Source organism: Girardinichthys multiradiatus, chromosome 20 (genome assembly GCF_021462225.1).
Source record: "Girardinichthys multiradiatus isolate DD_20200921_A chromosome 20, DD_fGirMul_XY1, whole genome shotgun sequence".
Classification (NCBI taxonomy): domain Eukaryota; kingdom Metazoa; phylum Chordata; class Actinopteri; order Cyprinodontiformes; family Goodeidae; genus Girardinichthys; species Girardinichthys multiradiatus.
The window spans coordinates 28,421,983-28,441,912 of NC_061812.1; the positions used below are offsets into that span (position 1 = coordinate 28,421,983).

The window sequence follows — 19,930 nt, forward strand, 5'->3', positions numbered from 1 at the left end:
TGGTCTGTGCGCCTCCAGGCCCACATCCAGGCACTGGGGGTGAATGTGAACTGGCAGAAGAGCTCTTTGACCCCAACACAGCAGGCGGCTTTCATTGACATAGCCCTAGATTCGGTGGGCATTCTAGCACGGCCTACAGCTGTTGGACCGGATTCTGTCCCTGCTCCAGTGTTTTCAACTGGGACTGGCACCCCCAGTTCAGGTATGGCTGAGGTTGTTGGGGATGCTGATGGCAGCCTTGACTTTGACACCCCTTGAGCTGCTTCATCTTCACCCCACCTGCAGCGGTGGTTCAATGATGGCAGTGGTCCACGCCAACTGTCAGGGTGGGACCCGATCACTGCAGTCCCTGAAGGAGGCCCAGAGGCTGTGGACTTGGGCATACCCTCGGCTCGCCTCTTTGAGGGCGAAGTACCTACCAGGCAGGAGGAACTCTGGTGCGGACTGCCTGTCCTGCCGGAGGCTCGCCCCTTGGGAATGGAGGTGGCATCCTCAGGTGGTGCAGATCGGGGATCGGTCGGCGAGCCCCAAGTGGATCTCTTTCCCTCACGCAGCATGAGTCATTGCCCGTTGTGGTTTTCCCTAGCAGAGCCTGGTTCTGGACACCCTTGCCAACATCTGGCCGGGCAAGCTGCTGTATGCTTTCCACCGTTTCCATTGATCTTGCCCACTCTTCACCGGGTGAACTCGTTGACTCAGAGGGTTCTCCTCATGGCGCCAAAGTGCCCCATGAGAGTCTGGTTTCAATTGCTCCGCTGCCTGATGGGGAGCTGTGGCAGCATCCAGTGAGACAGGACCTGTTATCCCAGATGGACGGGAAGGTGTGGCATCCGTGCCCAGGCCTTCTTCAGCTCATGGTGTGGTTTTGTTTGGATCCCAAATGAAGTGCGATTTTTTCCATTTTCATCCTTATTGTGTTCTGAAACAACACAATGAAGCACAGGTGGCAGAGCTAACAAGTAGGCGCTGGATGGCATGGGTGGCGTCTGTATGGTGATCTAATATCACCCTCACCAACATTTCCCGAAGCATGTTCGTGTGTTCACAGCATTTCCACTCAGGTGGGCAGTTGGTAGCATTGTTGCCCTGCAGCAAGACGGTCCTGGGTTCATGGCTTTATGGAGTCTGATCCTGACTGGGTACCTTCTTTACATCTTGGACACAAAGAAGTTAAAGCGACAACTCCTGAGCGATTTGCCCGTTGGATAAAGAGACAAAGAGCTACCAGAAGGGAGAACTCTGCACTTGCAGCCTCACAGGATGTAATTGGTCAGATAGCAGACATGAATGAAACAGCACTGAATGTTGAGGTGGATGGAGCTGAACAGAAGTCAGAGGTGGATGAAAATGCAAAAGATTAAAATGAACAGCAAGAACGCAGATTGTGTAGCCAAAGATGTGCAAAAAGTAACCCCCTGCTGGAGGAGAACAGAAAACTGATGGAGGAGCTGTCAGGAAAGAAGATGGATGAGCAATTCCTAAATGATGATGTGATGGTCAAGTATTACCAGGGGATTCCATGTTTGGCTGTTGCGATGGGTGTGCTGTCTCAGATCCTCCCCTGTTAACCACAGACTGGTCGAAAACTTTCACCCTTCCAGATGCTCCTCCTTACTCTAATGTGCCTGAAGCTGAATCTTACCATCCAGCATATTGCACACCTGTTCTGCATCGACCGATGGACAGTATCCACTACTTTCACAAATACCATAGAGGCATGTTTACACACCTCAGCCCTTTGGTGCACTGTCCAGAGAGACATTGCTTGCACAGCAGCATGCCACATCAGTTTGTGGAGGCTTTTGGCAATTGTGTTGCTTTAAAATAAGCATTGAGACAGCATCAAATTTGAAAGCTAGAGCCCAAACATTTTTACATTACAAGCACACTCTAAAGTATCTGATTGGCATCACACCGCAGGGAGCAGTCTCTTTTGTTTCTAAGATTGGGGAGGACCTGCTAGTGACAAACATGTAACTGAGAACTGCGAGTTCCTACAAAAATTACTGCCGGGGGACATGGTTTTGGCAGATCGGGGATTTGACATCAGAGACATTGTGGGACTAATGTGTGCAGAAGTGAAAATCCCTGCATTCATAACGGGATGTGGAGGAGACATGACAGATAGCATATCTTAGGATGCATGTGGAGAGAGTGATTGGAAGTGCGTGCAACAAATACATCTTGCTGCAGGGTAACATACCACTGAGCATGGTGCTGCCATGTGAAGATGAGGACGTGATTTTACTCGACAAAATTGCGAAAGTGTAATGTGCCCCAGTATTGTTTTGAAAGTGTAAAACCTAATAGCTTTGTGAATACTTATGAAACTTGTGCTAAGTAGAAACCCATGTACATAGGTTACTTTATGTGAATAAATGATGGACAACATAAAGATTATTTTATTAACTATAAATGTTACAAAGAAATGTAGTAGTAACACATCAAACATAAATGGGAACAAATAGTTTAACCCCAAGTTTGAAAAGAACAAAAAAGCATTAATAATTATAGCTAGTCCAGTGACACAGTACACTTAAAGATTAGCACTTCAAGTAAATAAGAAATACTCAGAGGCATAAAATGCACAAGCGAAAATGTGGCACTGTAACTTCAAAAGTAAAACTTCAAAAGTAAAATCAAACAGTAATAACGTGCAAAACACTGGAGGTCTGAGGTAAATGGGTACAAAAACGTGGCACTGCCTCAAAGTCTAACCACAACAAAAGGTCACAGGTGTATACATTCTAGCAGCTACAGCAGCTTTACTGAGCCAAATACTCAGAGGCATAAAGTGTACTAGTAAAAATGTGGCGCTGTAACTTCAAATGTAAAACTTCAAATGTAGAACTACATCCTATATCTAGTTATTGTATTCATATCTACATCTGAAATATGTATCAACATAAAGATAAATATTTTCGTTTAGGTTGGTTGTCCACTCACTGTGCTCGTAGGGATCAAGCCCATTAACTGACTGTGTTTTATCTAGGTATCTCTGTTTCGCTTCACTGTTCAATTTGTTGCAGCAGGGAATCTGGGACTTGCTCTTTTCACGGTCCATGGTTGTTTATGTTAGCTTTTGTTAGCGTGTCTTACAAAATGTCTGCGGCAACCCAGCATGCAATGTGTCAGGACCTTGATTCACAAGCCTTTCTCTTGGTCTTTCCGCCATCTTGTCTGCTTAAGACGCTCTTAGGCTCACTAAAAGTCCTCCTCACTACTCTTTACATTTCCTCCGGTTAGGAACTCTCTTAAGGCCTAGGATGCTTCGTAAATAACTTTTATCTTACCGAGAGGAAAATTCTAAGAAAAATCTTAGATTTTGAGAAATTCTAAGATTTTTCTTAGAATGACGTCACTAGGAGCTATTTTCAGTCTAAGGATTCCTTGTGAATACAGGCCCTGGTCTTTGACTATGCCACTTAGATTTCCTAACTCTCAACCAGTCGTTGGTGAATTTACTGGTATGTTCTGGTTAACTGTCATTTCAATCTGAAAAGACTCACAAAGAGAGGGTTGGCAATTAGAAAAGTTTTAATGATGTGAAATTACATAATTACATCTTTGGCGCTCGGACCTGGGAGGAAGACATGAATGCTGTGAATGATATGAGCTAAAATGAACATTTGTAAGGCTTAGATTTAGAGATGTCTTCCCCCTGATCCGACACTGGTGGTGGATTGGCGGCCAGGGAGCGAGGAAGCCAGGCGTAGATAGTGAAGGAAGATGGTGGAGGAGAGATGAGCTCAGCTGACAAGCGAGGAGGAACACAACTGAAGGTCCTTTAAAAACCAGGCGTCTGAAGGTGATTGGATGATGAATCAGGCGGACAGGATGCTGATTGGAAGGCCGGGAGACGCACGGGTAAGTCATTGGACGGTGAAGACGGCGAGGGTGAGTCTTTCATTCTGAATTTTTGTTTAAACTCCATGTTACAGGGTCCAGTTCTGCTTCAGCTTTAATTTTTTACATGTGGTCTCACATTTTCCTCAAATTCCCACTGATACACAGCAGAATTCATGGTGGGATTTATGATGATGAGCTGACCAGATCCTGCTGCAGCAAAGGATCTCCGTGACACTTTCACCTTCATGCCTCAGAGATGAGTATTAGATTATTTTCCTTGAATTCTGTATTCATCTGTTCGAAGAACATTATTCCTTAAGTCTTCAATCTGACAATGTTTTTCTTAGAGCAAAGTTTTCCTCCTTGCACACCTCCAATGAAAGTTTAACTTCAACAGTCTCTTACTGGTTGTAAGGGCCTGTACTTAAACAGTTGAGAAAGCCTGTTGTAGGTCCTGTGATGACATTTTAGGGGTTTAGAGACTTTATTTAGCCCCTTGCAGCCTGCTTTCAGGATTAACTTTATTTGAATGTTCTCCACTTGTAGGATATTTTCAGGACAGTAAATTGGCTGATTTTAAATTACTTTGGGACCTTTATAAAACACTTTTGCAGGCTGCTACAATCCTTTTTTCTGAAGGCATTAGACAGGTATGATCCTTAGATCTTACTGTGATGATTATAGATATTTAAACTAGGAATAAATGTGGGGTGTCCTATTTGTTCCTTACCAGACATTTTTTTTGTTTATTATATTTTCTCAGTTTTGTTGGTATCCATGTGACCAAATATATTATAAAAACACACAAGCTTTCATTGGGTGTTCTCAGTTTTTAACAGTGCTGTTCCACCACAATCACGTCCGTTGTACTGGCTGGATTGATGAATTATACCGTAATGACCTAAAGGTTAGAAACTTTGGATGTTTTAACAACCTGTGTACTTAAATATAATCATCAGCTTTAACTACGTTAAACAGTTCATCTGAGACATTTACTTACACTCATGATGGGCATGAATGTCATGTTAATTTAGGGTCTTTCATGATGCATTTGAGCTGCCCTTTTTCAGGCTGGACTTATTACACGACAATCAACTTGAATTTTAAGAACAATTGGATGCACATGTTTCAATTTGTGGATTTTCTCTAAAAAAAACGAATCATTTAAAATACACAGCATGGAACAACATACTTTTTTATGAAGCCATCAACAAGCTTCTGGCATAATTCTGGCTGGAAATTTGACAAGTCCTCTCGGCAGAATTGGTGGAGTTCATTTAAACTATATGGTCTCTAGAAACAGCCAGAACTTTTATACATTTTTAAGGGTTGAGGTCAAGGTCATTCCAGGTCAGTGTGCTTTTACCTTTCCAAAAATCAGTTTGATGTGTGTTTGGATCATTCTCCTGTAGGAACAATCGATCAAAATTTAAACCATGTTGATTTGACATGAAGTTGAAAACCTTTTGTGCAATGCACCAGTACCACTGGCAGTGAAACAGACCCTCAGCATGATGCTCCCACCACCAAGCCTGAGAATTGGTACAATAGGTTTCAAACCCCACTTTGACTCCTACAAACATTAAAAATGACTGTGAAGCAGTAGCTCAGTAATCATCTCCTCTGACCATTAAATGTTTCACCAAAACATATTTGGCTTCCCATGTGGGAAAGTTGGTGGACAATAAGCTGAGCCCATCTGTAGCAGGTCTAACAGTTTTCATTGAAGGTAATTAAAACTAAGAGCAGCAGAGGGAGAAAGGATGTTTCCTATTAAACTAGAATGGATTGAGAATGAAAGAAGAACTGGAACAAGACAGAGTAATTGAAAAGACAAGGAGTAAAGAGCTACTTATTCTTCTTTCCTCCTCTGCCTGGTTTGCTAGAAGAGGAATGAGTGGAGATAAGCCTAAAAGGGACTGTCACTCAGAGGAACAATTCTTCCAGTGTCCTCCTCTTCCTCCTGGGACTCCTCCCTCCTCCTTTTCTCCAGTTTCCACAGATTCCTGCAGAGATAGAGCTGCTGTTCACAGGGACAGTTTGTTGACATCATAGCAGTGTGGTCCACTCTCAGCATCCAAATCCACAAAATCTGATGAACAAATACTCAGAAAAGTGAGTGTCTACCTACACACTGTAGGTAACATGCTTTAACATGCTGCCTGAAGATTGGTATTGTGAAGGTTTTAGGTGTTGAACAAATGTTTTAATAAAGAAAGTTGTGCTTCATTAATGCTTTTTTGAGATTAATTTTCCTTCAGGATCCATATAAAGAACAAATGGGAAGCCCAGATATTGGATCTTGTTCGGTTTGATCCCAAAACATTAAGGTAATATCAAGTTTATTCGGATATAATGCCAGATAAAGCGGAAAAAGAGTATTTACGGTATAAGCAAATATCTGGGTTCAAACAATCATTCAAAAATTAGGTCACATTTTTGTTTTTTAAAAGTCATATTTTTATTTTGTATTTCATTCCTAACAAAATAAAAATCACTGATCAAACAGTCGTCCGACATTCAAATGAATTATGAAGGAAAAAAAAGAAATTCAGAGAAACAAATCAAAGATAAAGCCAGTGATTAACAAACCTGGAACATTTAATTATCCTGCTGACGACATGCACGGATATACAGGAAGTAAACACAAAGACAAAGATAAACCTGAGTTCTGCATTTCTGCTAGTGGTATTAATATCAATAAGTAGAGAGGAGAGAATTTTTTTTTTTTTTATGCAGAAGATAAGTTCAGTGAAGATGAGCATTTCTGGATCATTAAATGAAACGTGAACAGGAAGGAGAAGAGCAGCTTTTTCCCTTGTTGTAGTGGAGCAAACTGGATTAGGTCAAGCTCCTTAGAGAGAGATAAAACAAGCACTCTTTCACATGCATTCAACATTCCATGATCGCCACGTTTCTGCAGAGTCTCCATCTTCCAGAAAAAAAAGACCAATCAAAGTTAGCACAGCTCTGATTCTCAGGGTTGATATTCACCTCAACTGCAAGACCTCTGAAGCAGCTTTCTTTCTCTGCTTCCACCGTGTTCTACCAATCAGAGGAGCATGCAGGGGTCAAGACTGAACCATCTTTTTATGGGGATCAAACACATATCTCTTGAAATGCAGGTGAATGCTAACAGGTTGGGACTCCGCTTTAGGCTCTTCTTCGCTTGTCGGCACGCCTTTGCTGCCACTCTTCCCCTTCTTCTTGGAGGTGGAGGACAACAGCTGCTTGGTCTCGGGGCGAAGACCCTCTGAGGAGAAAGAATAGCAGATAGATCAAGAGAAGACGTGGAGATAAACCGCGTTTATCTGCCATGTTTTATTTGCTCAATTTAATCACCAAAAACATCTATTAAATGATGTGGATCAGAATGTAGGCAGCAGATCTAAAAAGCCTTTCTCCCTTACTGCCAAGCTCATGCAAAAACAACCTCCTCAACCTTATATGCCCTTAGGTTTGGTTTCATGCATGTTCTTAGGCCTGAAACTGGCTATATCTGCTTCCCCTTCTGCACACAGCAGGTAAGAAATGTTCTGGGCTCACTGCTTTTCATGCAGGCTGTCTGACCCCGTGTACGTTGGCGCCAGCATTCCTCTTGTTATCGTCGGGCCAAGGTGAGGGCTGTTATGGTTGCGAAGCAGCCAGAACGCTCTGCCTGTTATCTGCCATCAGCCGAATATGTCGGCTTTGTGCTGGAAAACGCTCCTGCACCTCCGGTGACAAATCATTTAAGGTAAACGGACTGAGTTTATGTTAAGCTTTTCAGGTCACCTTTTGAAGGGCTACATGTTGTATTTATGTATTCACACAAAGTGAATTTAGTGAATCTGTAATTGGTTTTTCTTTTCTATATCATCTTTATACTCACACCAGTCACTGGATCAGACAGCAAACCTACCGAATCCACAAGCTGACATATTCAAATCTGGTTTATATTTGTATGAAAAGTAATAAAAACCAACATAATCAAAGCACAGCACAGACTAAGAAAGAAGAGACTAAGTTTGTGTGAAATATGGTGTCCAAGTGGCTCACAAAAGACTTAGCAATTTGTAAGCACCATGTAGGCATGTCTATTAACTTGATTGTAATCTCACACATGTGACACAAGTTCATTATTTTTTACAAGTGACGAGTGCATTCAGAGGAAGTACAAAATGAATTTTTATTTATTTCCATTGAAGGTACACCTGGCTCAGTACCTCTGTGTTTAGCTGGGTCTCCCTGCCACTGGGAGACACCCAGCTGTTTTGTCCCGGTTTGGCTATTTATCCTGATAACTTTAATACCATCAAGCTGCAGATAATTTACGCTGCCAGGTTGAATTCAATATGAACATGTTAAATAATGTGCATTGTCCCATATAAATAAATACAAATGAAACGATGTTATGTATCAACACTATTTTGCAGGCGACATGGCCCAATCCACTTACTAGAGTAGCAAAAGCGAAACCACTACTGTCAGGAGCAGATATCTGCAACAGGAAGCATTGAGATGAAAGCAGAGACACATTTAAAATCAATCACCTATTCGTCTGAAAAACTGCACAATTCAACCGAAAGCAAAAGGCTACTGGCAGGAAGCACAGCCCTGCACAGATATACCTTAACCTAAACTGACATCCTCACGGAGACGCTGCTGAATGTCCGCATTATGCTCATGCCTGAGTATGTGCACATAAGTATATCTGAGACGTTTGAGTATGCAAGAACAAGGCAGCGGAGGATGTCGGCCAGGTTCTGTTTCTAAAATGTTTTTGTTTTCTCTTCCCTCCCGGTGCGGAGTCGTTCGTGGGTTTTGAGCAACAGAAGGTAAAATAAACACTGATCAGACTTCCCCCGGAACACAGGCAATCCCCAGAGGAATGCTGGGAATGTGGCTCGGGATGTCAGGCCTGCTGCTCTTACCACATCCTGAATACTGTCTGCTGAGCCCCAGAGCTTAGGGAAACCTGAAGAGAGTGGACTAAATGTTCTTCAAAGCACTGATCAATGTGTCATAGGTGGAGTCCATTTTACATGAGTTTTGACACTTTGGAAACAGATGTGGTAGAAAATCCTTACCTTGAATATGGATCTTGAACTTCCCGCTCTGTCCAAACCCGCCCTCAATTACTCCGCTCTCGCCTGTTGACAGAGTAACCTTCAACCCCACAAAGAGCTGGAGGTTCGTCTCCTTTTTGAACAGACTGCGTCCGATCACAGAGTAATCATCGGTCACCTGAGACAGAAGGACAAATCTGATGAGCTAAAACCTCTCAATGAAAGTAGGGAGTTTTTGAGGATTTTATGTGCTAGATCAACACAGAATAGTGCATAAGTGTGGATTGAAAGGAAAACGAGTCATTAATTAACTTGTACCAAGTAGACAACTGGATTTAAGGCTGTACTTTGACTAGACCATTTCATCTGTATGTTTATGGCTGTTGCCTTGCTGGAAGGTGAACCACTGTTCTCTTTTACAAGTCTTTTGCAGACTAACAGGTATATCATCTTCCCATCAACTCTTAACAGTTTCCCGGTCCCTGCTTAAGAAAAAAACCTTTCCCACTGCATAATGCTGTTTCCAAATACCTTTTGGCCAAATAATTTAGGCCGAAAGGTTTCATTTTGGACTCCTCTGACTATTTTTTCTGTTTCTTCTGCATGACTTGTGGCAAACTGTAAACAGGACTTCTTATGGTCTTATTGCCACGTCCATAAAGGACACATTTGTTGAATGCACACTCAGTAGTTGGTTTATCAGTTTACACCTGCTTTGAACTTCTCCACAGCCTTCTGCCTGACCTGTTTGCTGTCTTCCTTGGTCTTCATGATGCTGTTCGTTCACTAATGCCACATTCTTTGAGGTCCAAGTGCCAGGCTATCTCAGACTTTCTTCAACACAGTTCAGCATATTTTATTGCATATTCTTCTTATCACCCGTCTCTAAGTGGATCTAACCCCGCCACTAATCTTATAACTGGGGGCACTGCTCTGTCTCTGCACCACCAATGCTTCCTCGCTCTTCTGCCTGACCCTGATTCATTCCTGAACATTCGACTTTCAACCATGACTGATAGGCTGATACAAAGAAAACAGCTTACAGTTGCCACACATGTCTGACAGGACGTCTGATTCGTAAAATCTCAACAATGACAGTAATGTGCTCTTTTTAAGAAAGGGAATTCTTCAGTCCTGAGGCATAGCTGGGTCAATTTGAGAGATGGGATGAGCGGCGAATGCGACGTCACATGACCACCGTCTGACCCCGCGCACATGCTGTTCTGCTCCTGAGTGTATGAGCGGAGCTGTCAACAGCCCGAGGTGCTCAAGCAGGAAACTAGTTCACACTTGACTCCTGAACTCCTCATGACCCTGCTCAAGGGCCTGCAAGGAGAAACTGAACTGTAACATACAGCGTGATGAAAATGATCAGCAGCAGCATAAGCAGTACGAACACCGTTCAGGTTTAGTGACATAATCTAACAGCAAACACGCAGGAATGATTAAAGCATGCAAAGAAGGAGAGAATGATGCTCAGACAAACCTGGAATATTCCTGTGAAACTCAGGTATGACCAAACAGCGCCAGCCTCCCGACAGCTAGACGGGACCAGAGCGACTGGCGTCAGTTGGCCACCCACGCACGCCTCTGTCACAGCACATGCTAAGGTATGCGCACCACCCACACCTCAACGCGGCTTGTCCCGGCCACATATGTATGATTGTTTGTGCGTACGTGTCTGTTTGTGAATATACAACAGGGGCTCTGTCTGGGAGGCACGCTCCAGTGCCACCAACAATGAGAAACATCCAAACAACTAGAGCCAGAAGAAGGATTACAAGGAAGGAGGCAACATTTAGAGTTAGCACTCCGAGGACAGATCACCTGATGCTCAAAGCGGACAAAGTGAAGGACATTATCATCGTCTTCCGGGAGGCCCTGACCAGAGCACACAACCCTCAGCATCAGAGAGTGGATAGCATGAAATTCCTTCGAGTAAAGACTTCTGAAGCTTCATCTGGGATTCTGAAACAGGCCCAGCAAAAGCTGCACATCCTACAAAAGGCAAACTAGAAGGCTGAGCAGAGGAGAGTGAGGGGATCTGGGAAGGTCATTAGAGTGCACTTAGGATGCTTTGCAAAAAGATCAACACCCCATGAGCTTTTCCACATTTTGTATTGTCACAACCACAAACTTCAATGCATTTTATTGTTTTTTTTTGTGATGGACCGGCACAAGCTAGAGCAAATATGTGAACTGGAAGGAAGAGAAAGTATTGTTTTCACAATTTTGTATTATGAATAAAAGTCAGAATAATGTGGCGTACATTTACACTTGTCCTTCCCGGGCCTATTCTTTGCAGAAATACCTTTCACTGCAGTTATAGCAGCAAGTATTTCTGGTGTTTGTCTCAACCAGCTTTTGGCACCTGGAGACTGAAATGTTTGCCCATTCTTCATTGCAAAATAGCTCAGCTCAGCAAGCTTGGATGGAGAGTATCCGTCAACAACCATATTCCAGTCTTGTTAAAGATTCTCAGATATATTTAGGTGTAGTTCATTCTAACACATAAAAATGCTTTAATCCAAACCGTTCCATTGTAGCTCTATCGGTATGTTTAGGGTTGTTGTCCTGCTGAACCTTCCCCCCAGCCTCAAGCCTTCAGCAGCCTCTAACAGGTTTTCTTCCCTAATTGTCCCGTATTTAGCTCTACCCGTCTTCCGATGAACATCGTCTATGCTGAAAAAAAAGCCTCACCACACAGCATGACGCTGCCACAACCATGCTTTATGGTGTTCAGCATGTAGCCCAAAAGGTTCAGTTATATTGTTCCTAACAGACATCTGAGACTTTCACAGAACATCTAAATTTATACCATGGCTGCACGATATCGCATTTCATTCCATGTTTCATCTTGTTTTCAATCATCACAACGTCTCAAATACTTTCTAGAACTGGCCTGATATATCGCTTTCATTCCGATACTGCATGCCTTGATATTGCGATGACGACTGCGTGTCATTATAATGGGCAGCCATACTTTTTTCTGGAGTTAAGCTACACATAGGCGTACCCCGCTTACTAATTACTTGAATTCTGAAGACAATTTGTTGCACTGGATTTTATTTAAGGGTGCCAGAGTAACTGGGGCTTAATACAAACGGATGCCACACTTTCAGATTTTTTGTTGTAAAAACCTATTGGAACCATGCATTATTTTCCTTCCACTTCACAATGATACACTACTTTGTGTTGGTCTGTCACAAAAAATTTCCAATAAAACCTAAATCTTTTTTATTGAGATTGTGATGGGGTTGGAATGTGACAAAATGTTAAAAAGTTCAAGAATTATTGCTCTTCGAAGGGACTGTACTGCATGTTTTTGTGTTTTATCTACAAAATACATTTTCAAACAGATCTGTAGAGGAACCTTTTGTGCTCAGTGAAATAATAAATACATTGATTTGATCTGATATAATTTCATTTTAAATAACTGGCTAATTGCTGGACCACCACTCACCCTCTCCACCTGTCCCTCCTTGTGTTTGGTCTTGTATATGCGCAGTTGAGCCAGAGCCGTCTCAGAGTAGCTCTTATCTTCAAACCCGTGCAGCAAGCGGCCTTGGAAGGCTAACCGACACGCGTTGGCATGGAGATCCGTGTCCAGCTTGGAGCCGATCACCAGACAGAGTGCAGGACATGTGACGGGCCGCTCAAACTCCAATAAAGCCCACTGATCTGGGTCCAGCCCTGAAGCCCCTTCTCTTTGTCCGGTAACATACTCGTCCTGGTAGAAATACTCCCTGTCAAAGGTGAAAGGTGTTTCCAGTGAGGAAGGCTCTGATGGACTCGGTTTGGTATCAGTGGGGGGCAGGCCAAAGAAGGTCACCTTCGCCATGACTGTCTCGTGACCCACTGTGATGTGGAACTTGGCTCGGGTGGCGAGGGAACCTTTAAAGTATCCGATCTTCCTCGTAGAGATGATGGCTGCGAAGATGGTGCGCAGGGACCCCGGAGTGCACAACAAACCGCGCTCCAGCAGTTTAGGGTCGAACTGTGTCACACACACACCCACACGGTCCCCCTGCATGGCCCCCGACACCGGCTTCCGAAACATCTGCACCGACTTTATTTTCTTGGTCACCTGATGTCAGAGAGCACACAGACACAATAAATAACACAGCTAAAAACACATTCCCCACACAAAAAACACAATACATAACATGAACCTGACCACAGATTAAACAACAGCATATTAAAAGAAGCTTGAAAATTCAGAAACTAAAGAAAAATATGATGGTTATATTTTGTAAGAAAGCTTTATTCTCCAATATGTTAAGGCACTTCAAACTCCAAAACATGTCTGAAAACTAAAAACAAGTTTTTTCCTTTAAATGGGACACTGGTTGTCAAGATATTAATAAAACATTTCTTCAAAAAAAAAAAAAAAATAAATAAATATGTTCAGTAAAGATAAAGATTAAAAAATCAACATACGCTGGACAAAAACAACTTTTAGACGTCAATCTCCTTTTTCTGGCAATTGGATCAGTTGTGGTATTCAATCATGCAAACCTGAACCAATTAAATGACCCCTATTGGTGTAATAATTATAGCTGTGATTTTATTTAATTTGAAAACTCAGATTGAGAAATAAAAATAAATTTAAAACATATATAAAATAAACTCCCAGGTGCACAAATGAGAACTTGGAAGATCTCTGTTTAGAAGATAACTTTTCTAAAATCTAAACAGCTTAGAAGACATTATTCCGTGTTTTCTTTAACCGTAAATTAAAAAAAACAAAGTATTTATCAGCCAGATGGCTGCATGGGAATGGGTGAAATGTCAATTAGGCTATCTGCTGCCACCAAGAGGTGGACATGACAACTGCAGGCTGCAAGTTTGCATCTGTTCTTGATTGAACACTGGATTTGCAGTCAGCACACCACCAGTTCCCCTCCATCTTTCCCTCACATTAAACTGCCACATCCACTGAACCCAGCCACCTATACGTGCAGAAACAGCTTAACTTCTGAATCTCTGATGTATCCACATGTTCATTTCCACAGCTTGGGAAGGTCACCTGTTTGTAAATCTCAGAGACCTCAGCGTTTAAAGCAAACCTTTAGCAATGGGATTTCCACCGTATCGTTAATGGCCAGTGACCCCTGTAAGATGGTCCCAGTCATGACCGTTCCCTGACCACGGATGGAAAAGCAGTGATCCACAGCCATAAGAAGGTCACCCTTAGGGTCTCTCTGAGGGAGGTACGTCTGTTTCTTCAAAAGCTGGGAGAAAAAACAATGTTTAAATAGTTTTAGCACTACAATAATTTTGTAAGTAAACCAACAAACTGACAATCAATCAGTAATTAGCCTCAAAATTAGTCTAGGCAAGAGTCTTTTTTCACAGCTTTATAGGTGTTTATTGGTGGATGTTTTAATAACACCAGAACAAATACAAATACATGTTATTTTCACATTCTGCAACCGTTTAAAAAGATGTTTGCCAGATTTTAGCCAGCTTCAATTTGATGTTAATCAGTGGATAGAAAAAGTCTATAAAGCCCTGTTAAAATGCACACTTTAATGTGACCTACATCCAATATGATTCAACTGACAAAATGGGAGAAACTAAAAAAGCTTCAATATCCTGGCTGTTCAAATCCTTTGCACATACTCTGTTGAAACGTTTGACTCAATTTCATCACTCAGTCTTCTTCGGTAAGGGTCTGTCAGCATCCCAGATCTTAAAATTGGGACTATTTGCCCATTCGCCCTTGTAAAACCTCTCCAAATCCCTTAGGGTGTGGGGACATTACAGCGCCCTTTAGGAGATCCCACAGATTTAGATTCCAGATTCACCAGTATCGTCAGGTCGATGATTTGTATGAGGAAGTTATCTGCTGGTTTTGACGTATGCCAGAAATGACCAGAAATGTTCTCATTAAAGTTTTTGAGAGATTTTAGCAAGACGTGGGAGAAAAGTGTTTCAACCCTACACCTTAGTCCACATCTATGGAGGATACAGGAGACTGCTCTCCCGTGTAGAACACAAGCAGTACTGACCACTTTCCATCTTGCCTCTTGATCAATTACAGAAAAATGTTCTGTTTTAGAAAATTTCACTGTTGTTCATTATTTTCTCCAAATATTGACAATAATATTACTTTTAGGTCCATTGTAGCTTCTCTCTAAGCTGTGGCTTTATTAAAAGGATAAAAAAATAAGCAAACGTAAAGAAAATTACACTTCTGTTGAATTAGATGGCATCACAACAGTCTGTGATGGCTGTGAAGGACGGGTTTAACAGTGTACACACTTTTGCAACCAGGCTATTGCAGCTTTTTTAATTGTATTTTTCAGTGAAATAAGACAGGCTAAATGTCACATTAAATGTGGAAAAAGTTCTCAAAAGATTTATCTTGGTCTCATTTTTTTTTACGTCACAGAGGCAATGCATTTCACCAAGTGTGTGCAGCCTATTTATATCCACTTTAAGTCTGAGGACCTTAACTAGGATGATTGGCCAGTCCTCATTTTATTCATTTTGTTGCTTATTTTAATTGTGAGTGGAGGACAATATCAAACAAACTGGTCCTAAACCTCCTAAATATGTCCAACCTGGTGACTATTTGTGGCAGGCAAATACATCAGCCTCCTGATATTGTGTAACATTTTAAACCTTTTCCCCATTTGTCTTTATGTACAGTGGGATAACATACAGTAAGTATATGAAGTTGATATTAGCTGGTAAATCAGGCTACCGGCTCAGTTAGCCACCCTGCAGTTAGACATGCTGTTTGCAGCTTGTAACCCCCCAGGGTCCTGCAGCTTTTGGATTTGATTTGAATCTGGTGTGTTGACACATCTGATAGGGCAGGATACCAGCTCTTAAGGACCAGACCATAGGACTCCTGACATCAGATCCCATTAATTTTGTGCTCAAGGGTAAAAGATGCAGGGTGGAAATCATAAAGCTTTCATTACATAGTTTGTCCTTCCGGGAGAAATTCTTAGGGCCACGTCTAAATAAATATAAACGACGGGTTTTGAAAGCGTAGGAAGATGTTGATCTCTTTTAAACACTGAGTTGATTCTGACAGGACACATTATTTCCCTAACTTTGCCAAACAACTGCTCGGTCTGCTTTATTAAAATGAAAGAAGCCCGAAGAAAATTGTAATTGCATCTTTGAATTAATAAGAACTCACACATGGCCTTTAGCAGCACCAATTAGTTTCCAAACTTTACCTCAATTAACTCTGGCACTCCCTGTGGCTCCTCTGTTTCAGGGGCCTCTGGGCCTCCAGGCTTCGCTGCCACAGCAATCACTGGACATTCTTTAAATCTGTTCACCGGAAAACAGCAACGCTGAAATTATTTCATGATGTGGCAGTGAGGCTATCCTTAAAAACATCCGGTCTACATAAACACAGATACATAATTTCATAAAACAATACAAACCTGCTGCTTTCCAGTGTTTTGTGTAGCCTCTTGATCATTTTCTCAATGGCACTTTGCCTCTTGTTAGGCGGCAGCAGGTCGATCTTGTTCAGGACAACGACCATACGGGGGCAGGTCAGTTCTCCTATTAGCAGACACTCTGCAGTCTGAGTCTGCACGCCTTTCACCACGTCCACCACCAGCATCATCAGGTCGATGATTTGCGCACCTGGAAAAAGAAGATATAAGACACATGAGGAACATTGAGTTGAAGCAGAATGACTCCATGCTTCACTTTCCTGCTCTTTAAAAAAGGGCCACATCCATGAGAAGAGGTAAAAATTACAAGCATGAAGCTGAATACAACAATTCCAACAAAAATGGAGCAAGGCATCCGAAAACAACTACAGAACAGGACAAGAAATTAAAGGTGGAGGGGTACATGAAGGCAAAGTAAGAACAATGAGCTAGAAGGATGAAACTAGAGCTGCAGCTAACTTAGTTGTATTTTCCTGACTATAGTGGACTTTCTTTTCTGTGCTTTCCACTTCTCTCTTCTTCTACTTGGCTCTGTTCTCTTTCCTGCGTGTGTCCCGCTTGGGACCAAACAGGACATTTAATACATACCTCAAACTACACTCAGATCTGCAGGATGAGTCTCACAGCTGTAATTTACAGCAATCTGCATCGGGACACGCGGTAGAGGCGTTGATCATATACACAATGAACACACATTCACACAGTTCACACAGAAGTTCAAACAGTTCCAAACATGAACTTAGTGATTCACTTTGAGCTGCCACTTTAACTGTCTGCACTCACACAACAATCCAAGCCAGTGAGTCTTTCAGTTCGGTTTATATGGAGAGGGATTGCGCCCCCAGCTGGATAAATTAAATTAAATCCAGCTGTGTTCCTACTTATTGCAGAAACATCCTGCAGTTTTGGAAATGCTCTGACCCAGTCTTCAAGCCATCACAATTTGGCACTTGTCAAATTTGCTCAGATTTTACCCATGCCCACTTTCCTCCTTCTAAAGCTTCAACTCTTGCTTTGTTAGACATCCCACCCAAATACAAGTGCAATAATAAAGAGATCATTTGAGTTAGTCACTTCACCTGTCAAAGGTCATAATGATATGCCTAATAGGCATTAGGCTTTTTGCATGACCGCTGGGACCCACTGATTCCTTGTCTGTGCGTGTTGATCTGTCCATCTACAAGCAGTGTAAAAAGTGTCGCTAGGAAGGGGTCTACAGTTTCTATTCCATTGTTGCTGCCATAGCAGCAACAATGGTTATATCATGGCAACAAAAGCATTCATAGGAGTTTTTGATATGAGCAATATGGATCTCTGCACAGTGAGGCTAACCACAGAGGCACTGAGAGGAAAAACAAACATACATATTGATTAACAAAAGCCATGTTTCAGTTGCACACTTAATAGGGTTTTATGTGGCTTTTTTGCATGTTGTCAATTCAATTCAATTCAGTTTTATTTATATAGCGCCAATTCACAACACATGTTGTCTCAAGCCACTTCACAAAAGTCAGGTACATACATTCCAATTAATCCTAACCATTGAACAGTGCAGTCAGATTCAGTTATTTATTCAAATTGGATAAAACGTTTTTCTGTCTAAGGAAACCCAGCAGATTGCATCCAGTCAGTAACTTGCAGCATTCCCTCCTCCTGGATGAGCATGTAGAGACAGTGGACAGTCACTGGCGTTGACTTTGCAGCAATCCCTCATACTGAGCATGCATGTAGCGACAGTTGAGAGGAAAAGACTCCCTTTTAACAGAAGAAACCTCCAGCAGAACCAGGCTCAGTGTGAGCGGCCATCTGCCACAACCGACTGGGGGTTTGAGAGAACAGAGCAGAGACACAAAGAGAACAAAGAAGCACTGATCCAGGAGTCCTTTCTATGGGAAGGAGAAGTAAATGTTAATGGATGTAGCTCCTTTAGTCGTTTCACCTAGAAAGAAAGAACAGATAAACTCTGAGCCAGTTTTCAAGGTTAGAGTCTGAAAGAGAGCACATATAATTAGTTACAGTAAAAGCTCAGGCAATTTCCATGTCTAGGAGAGAGAAAGGGTTAAACACTAAAAGACAGGGCCAAGTGGATCATCAGTAGAGGGTGAGCATTAAGTTGTTGCCAGCAGAAGCTCGGACGATTCCCCTCTCCAGAAAGGTGTCACAGGTAGACACAGAGTCTGAGTTGCGTTCAATAGGAACAGGTGCCCTCCTGTTCTACGTGTACAACCCGTGCACAACAAAATGATGCTGATATGGTCATCTCATTCCAAGTGTATGATTCAATGCCAAATTAAATCGCTATGTGTTGTCAATGGGTTTGGAGCGCATTTGACCATTTCTAATTAGAAATTGTACATATTAAGTGTGGCCAAACCTCCACTAGATACCTCCATGTTTGAATCCAGACAAAATGTAGTGTTCTGGATGATTTGGGGTTTCCTGCACATAGAACCAACTTTAATCACCTGGATTGAAATATTCTAGACTGATTATAGATGCTTTAAATATTTTATTTCTTTCTTTTAATATTTCACAAATTTATAACGAGTCTGGTGAGCTCTACACTAAAAAGTGTCTTTTTTTCTAATGGGCTTCACTGGGGGATTAAAAGAGTGTTTAGTTATGTGGGGCCCCAAACGGAGGGTCATGAACAAGACAAGAACAGCGACTGCAAGATAAATGTAAAAAAAAAAATTATATTTAAAACAAGAGGTCAAAACATAAAAAACATAGAAACTGATATATGGTCCAAAAAAAAAACACCCAGAGCCTTCTGCGCTCTTTAACATTAGAGCTGACCTCCAATGATGGTCCGAATCAGAGAGGCGTGTCCGGGACAGTCCACCAGGGTGAACTGCAGGCTGTCATAGGGCTGCTGCCCCCCGCTGTCCCGCAGGTGATCAGGACAATCCACGGTGAAGGAAGAGAAGCCCAGGTCCAGCGTGATGCCCCTCTCACGGGACTGCGGGTTCTTGTCGAAGGCGGCCGTGGAGGCTGTGCTGCTCAGCGCTCTGGCCAGCGACGTCTTCCCACTGTCCACATGTCCGAGCACCCCGACGTTAAAGTTCAGAGTTTTAGCCCGACTGTTAGGTGACTCCGTCATTTTCTCCACAGAGTTAAGTTGATGTTATCGAACAGGCGTGTTTTCCTTCACTCTAGGTTGGACCATGAACTCACCACCCCGCGTTAGTTTTTCCTACTAATCTTTCTGCCGTTAATTAATGTAGCTCGCTACAAACGACTTTACAACTGAGAGAAACGTCTTTGCAGATATCAATGAACGTCATCCTCGGAAAACAAGCTAAAGCGGAACCTATTTTACAAATTAAAAAAATTAAAAAGAACTAATAATTCTCACATAGTGACACTTAAATTATAGCAAAATATTAATATATGGCCATTGAAGCATCCCTATTATTTTATCCATGCACTGTAAAACGCGTAATTAAATTTTGACAAGTTTCAGGTTGTTTCACTACGACAAACCAAACGAAACACACACGGAAACATAAACTCCAAATGGAAGGGTTCTGCGCTTTTACCATTTATTTTCAGCCAATTATATTTTCACATGTTTTCACGTGATCCAATCATTTTTCAAAT

At 42.1% G+C, this 19,930-nt stretch overlaps 1 protein-coding gene across 3 annotated transcripts; it reads right to left on the reverse strand.

The window, feature by feature from the left end:
- Nucleotides 1-6,429: 6,429 nt before the first annotated feature.
- On the reverse strand, nt 6,430-19,825 carry eefsec (eukaryotic elongation factor, selenocysteine-tRNA-specific). 3 transcript variants are annotated; one of them, XM_047347738.1, is made up of 7 exons: nt 19,127-19,825; nt 16,310-16,517; nt 16,097-16,193; nt 13,967-14,131; nt 12,361-12,984; nt 8,919-9,075; nt 6,430-7,102 (listed from the first exon to the last, which is right to left on the reverse strand). In XM_047347738.1, exons 1-7 carry the CDS (start codon nt 19,428-19,430, stop codon nt 6,921-6,923), a joined length of 1,737 nt encoding a protein of 578 aa, XP_047203694.1. In that variant the 5' UTR covers nt 19,431-19,825; the 3' UTR covers nt 6,430-6,920. The 3 variants fall into 3 exon arrangements, with proteins under 3 accessions (XP_047203694.1, XP_047203698.1, XP_047203697.1); XM_047347742.1 differs by lacking the exon at nt 19,127-19,825 and adding an exon at nt 16,916-17,112; XM_047347741.1 differs by lacking the exon at nt 13,967-14,131.
- Nucleotides 19,826-19,930: the final 105 nt, after the last annotated feature.

Coding starts and splice junctions, on each gene's coding strand:
- eefsec (XM_047347738.1), bottom strand. CDS start 19,430: ATGACGGAGTCACCTAACAGTCGGGCTAAAACTCTGAACTTTAACGTC. Junction 16,194..16,309: donor AAAACACTGGAAAGCAGCAG/GTTTGTATTGTT, acceptor TCCGGTGAACAG/ATTTAAAGAATGTCCAGTGA. Junction 9,076..12,360: donor AGGAGGGACAGGTGGAGAGG/GTGAGTGGTGGT, acceptor CTTCTGTCTCAG/GTGACCGATGATTACTCTGT.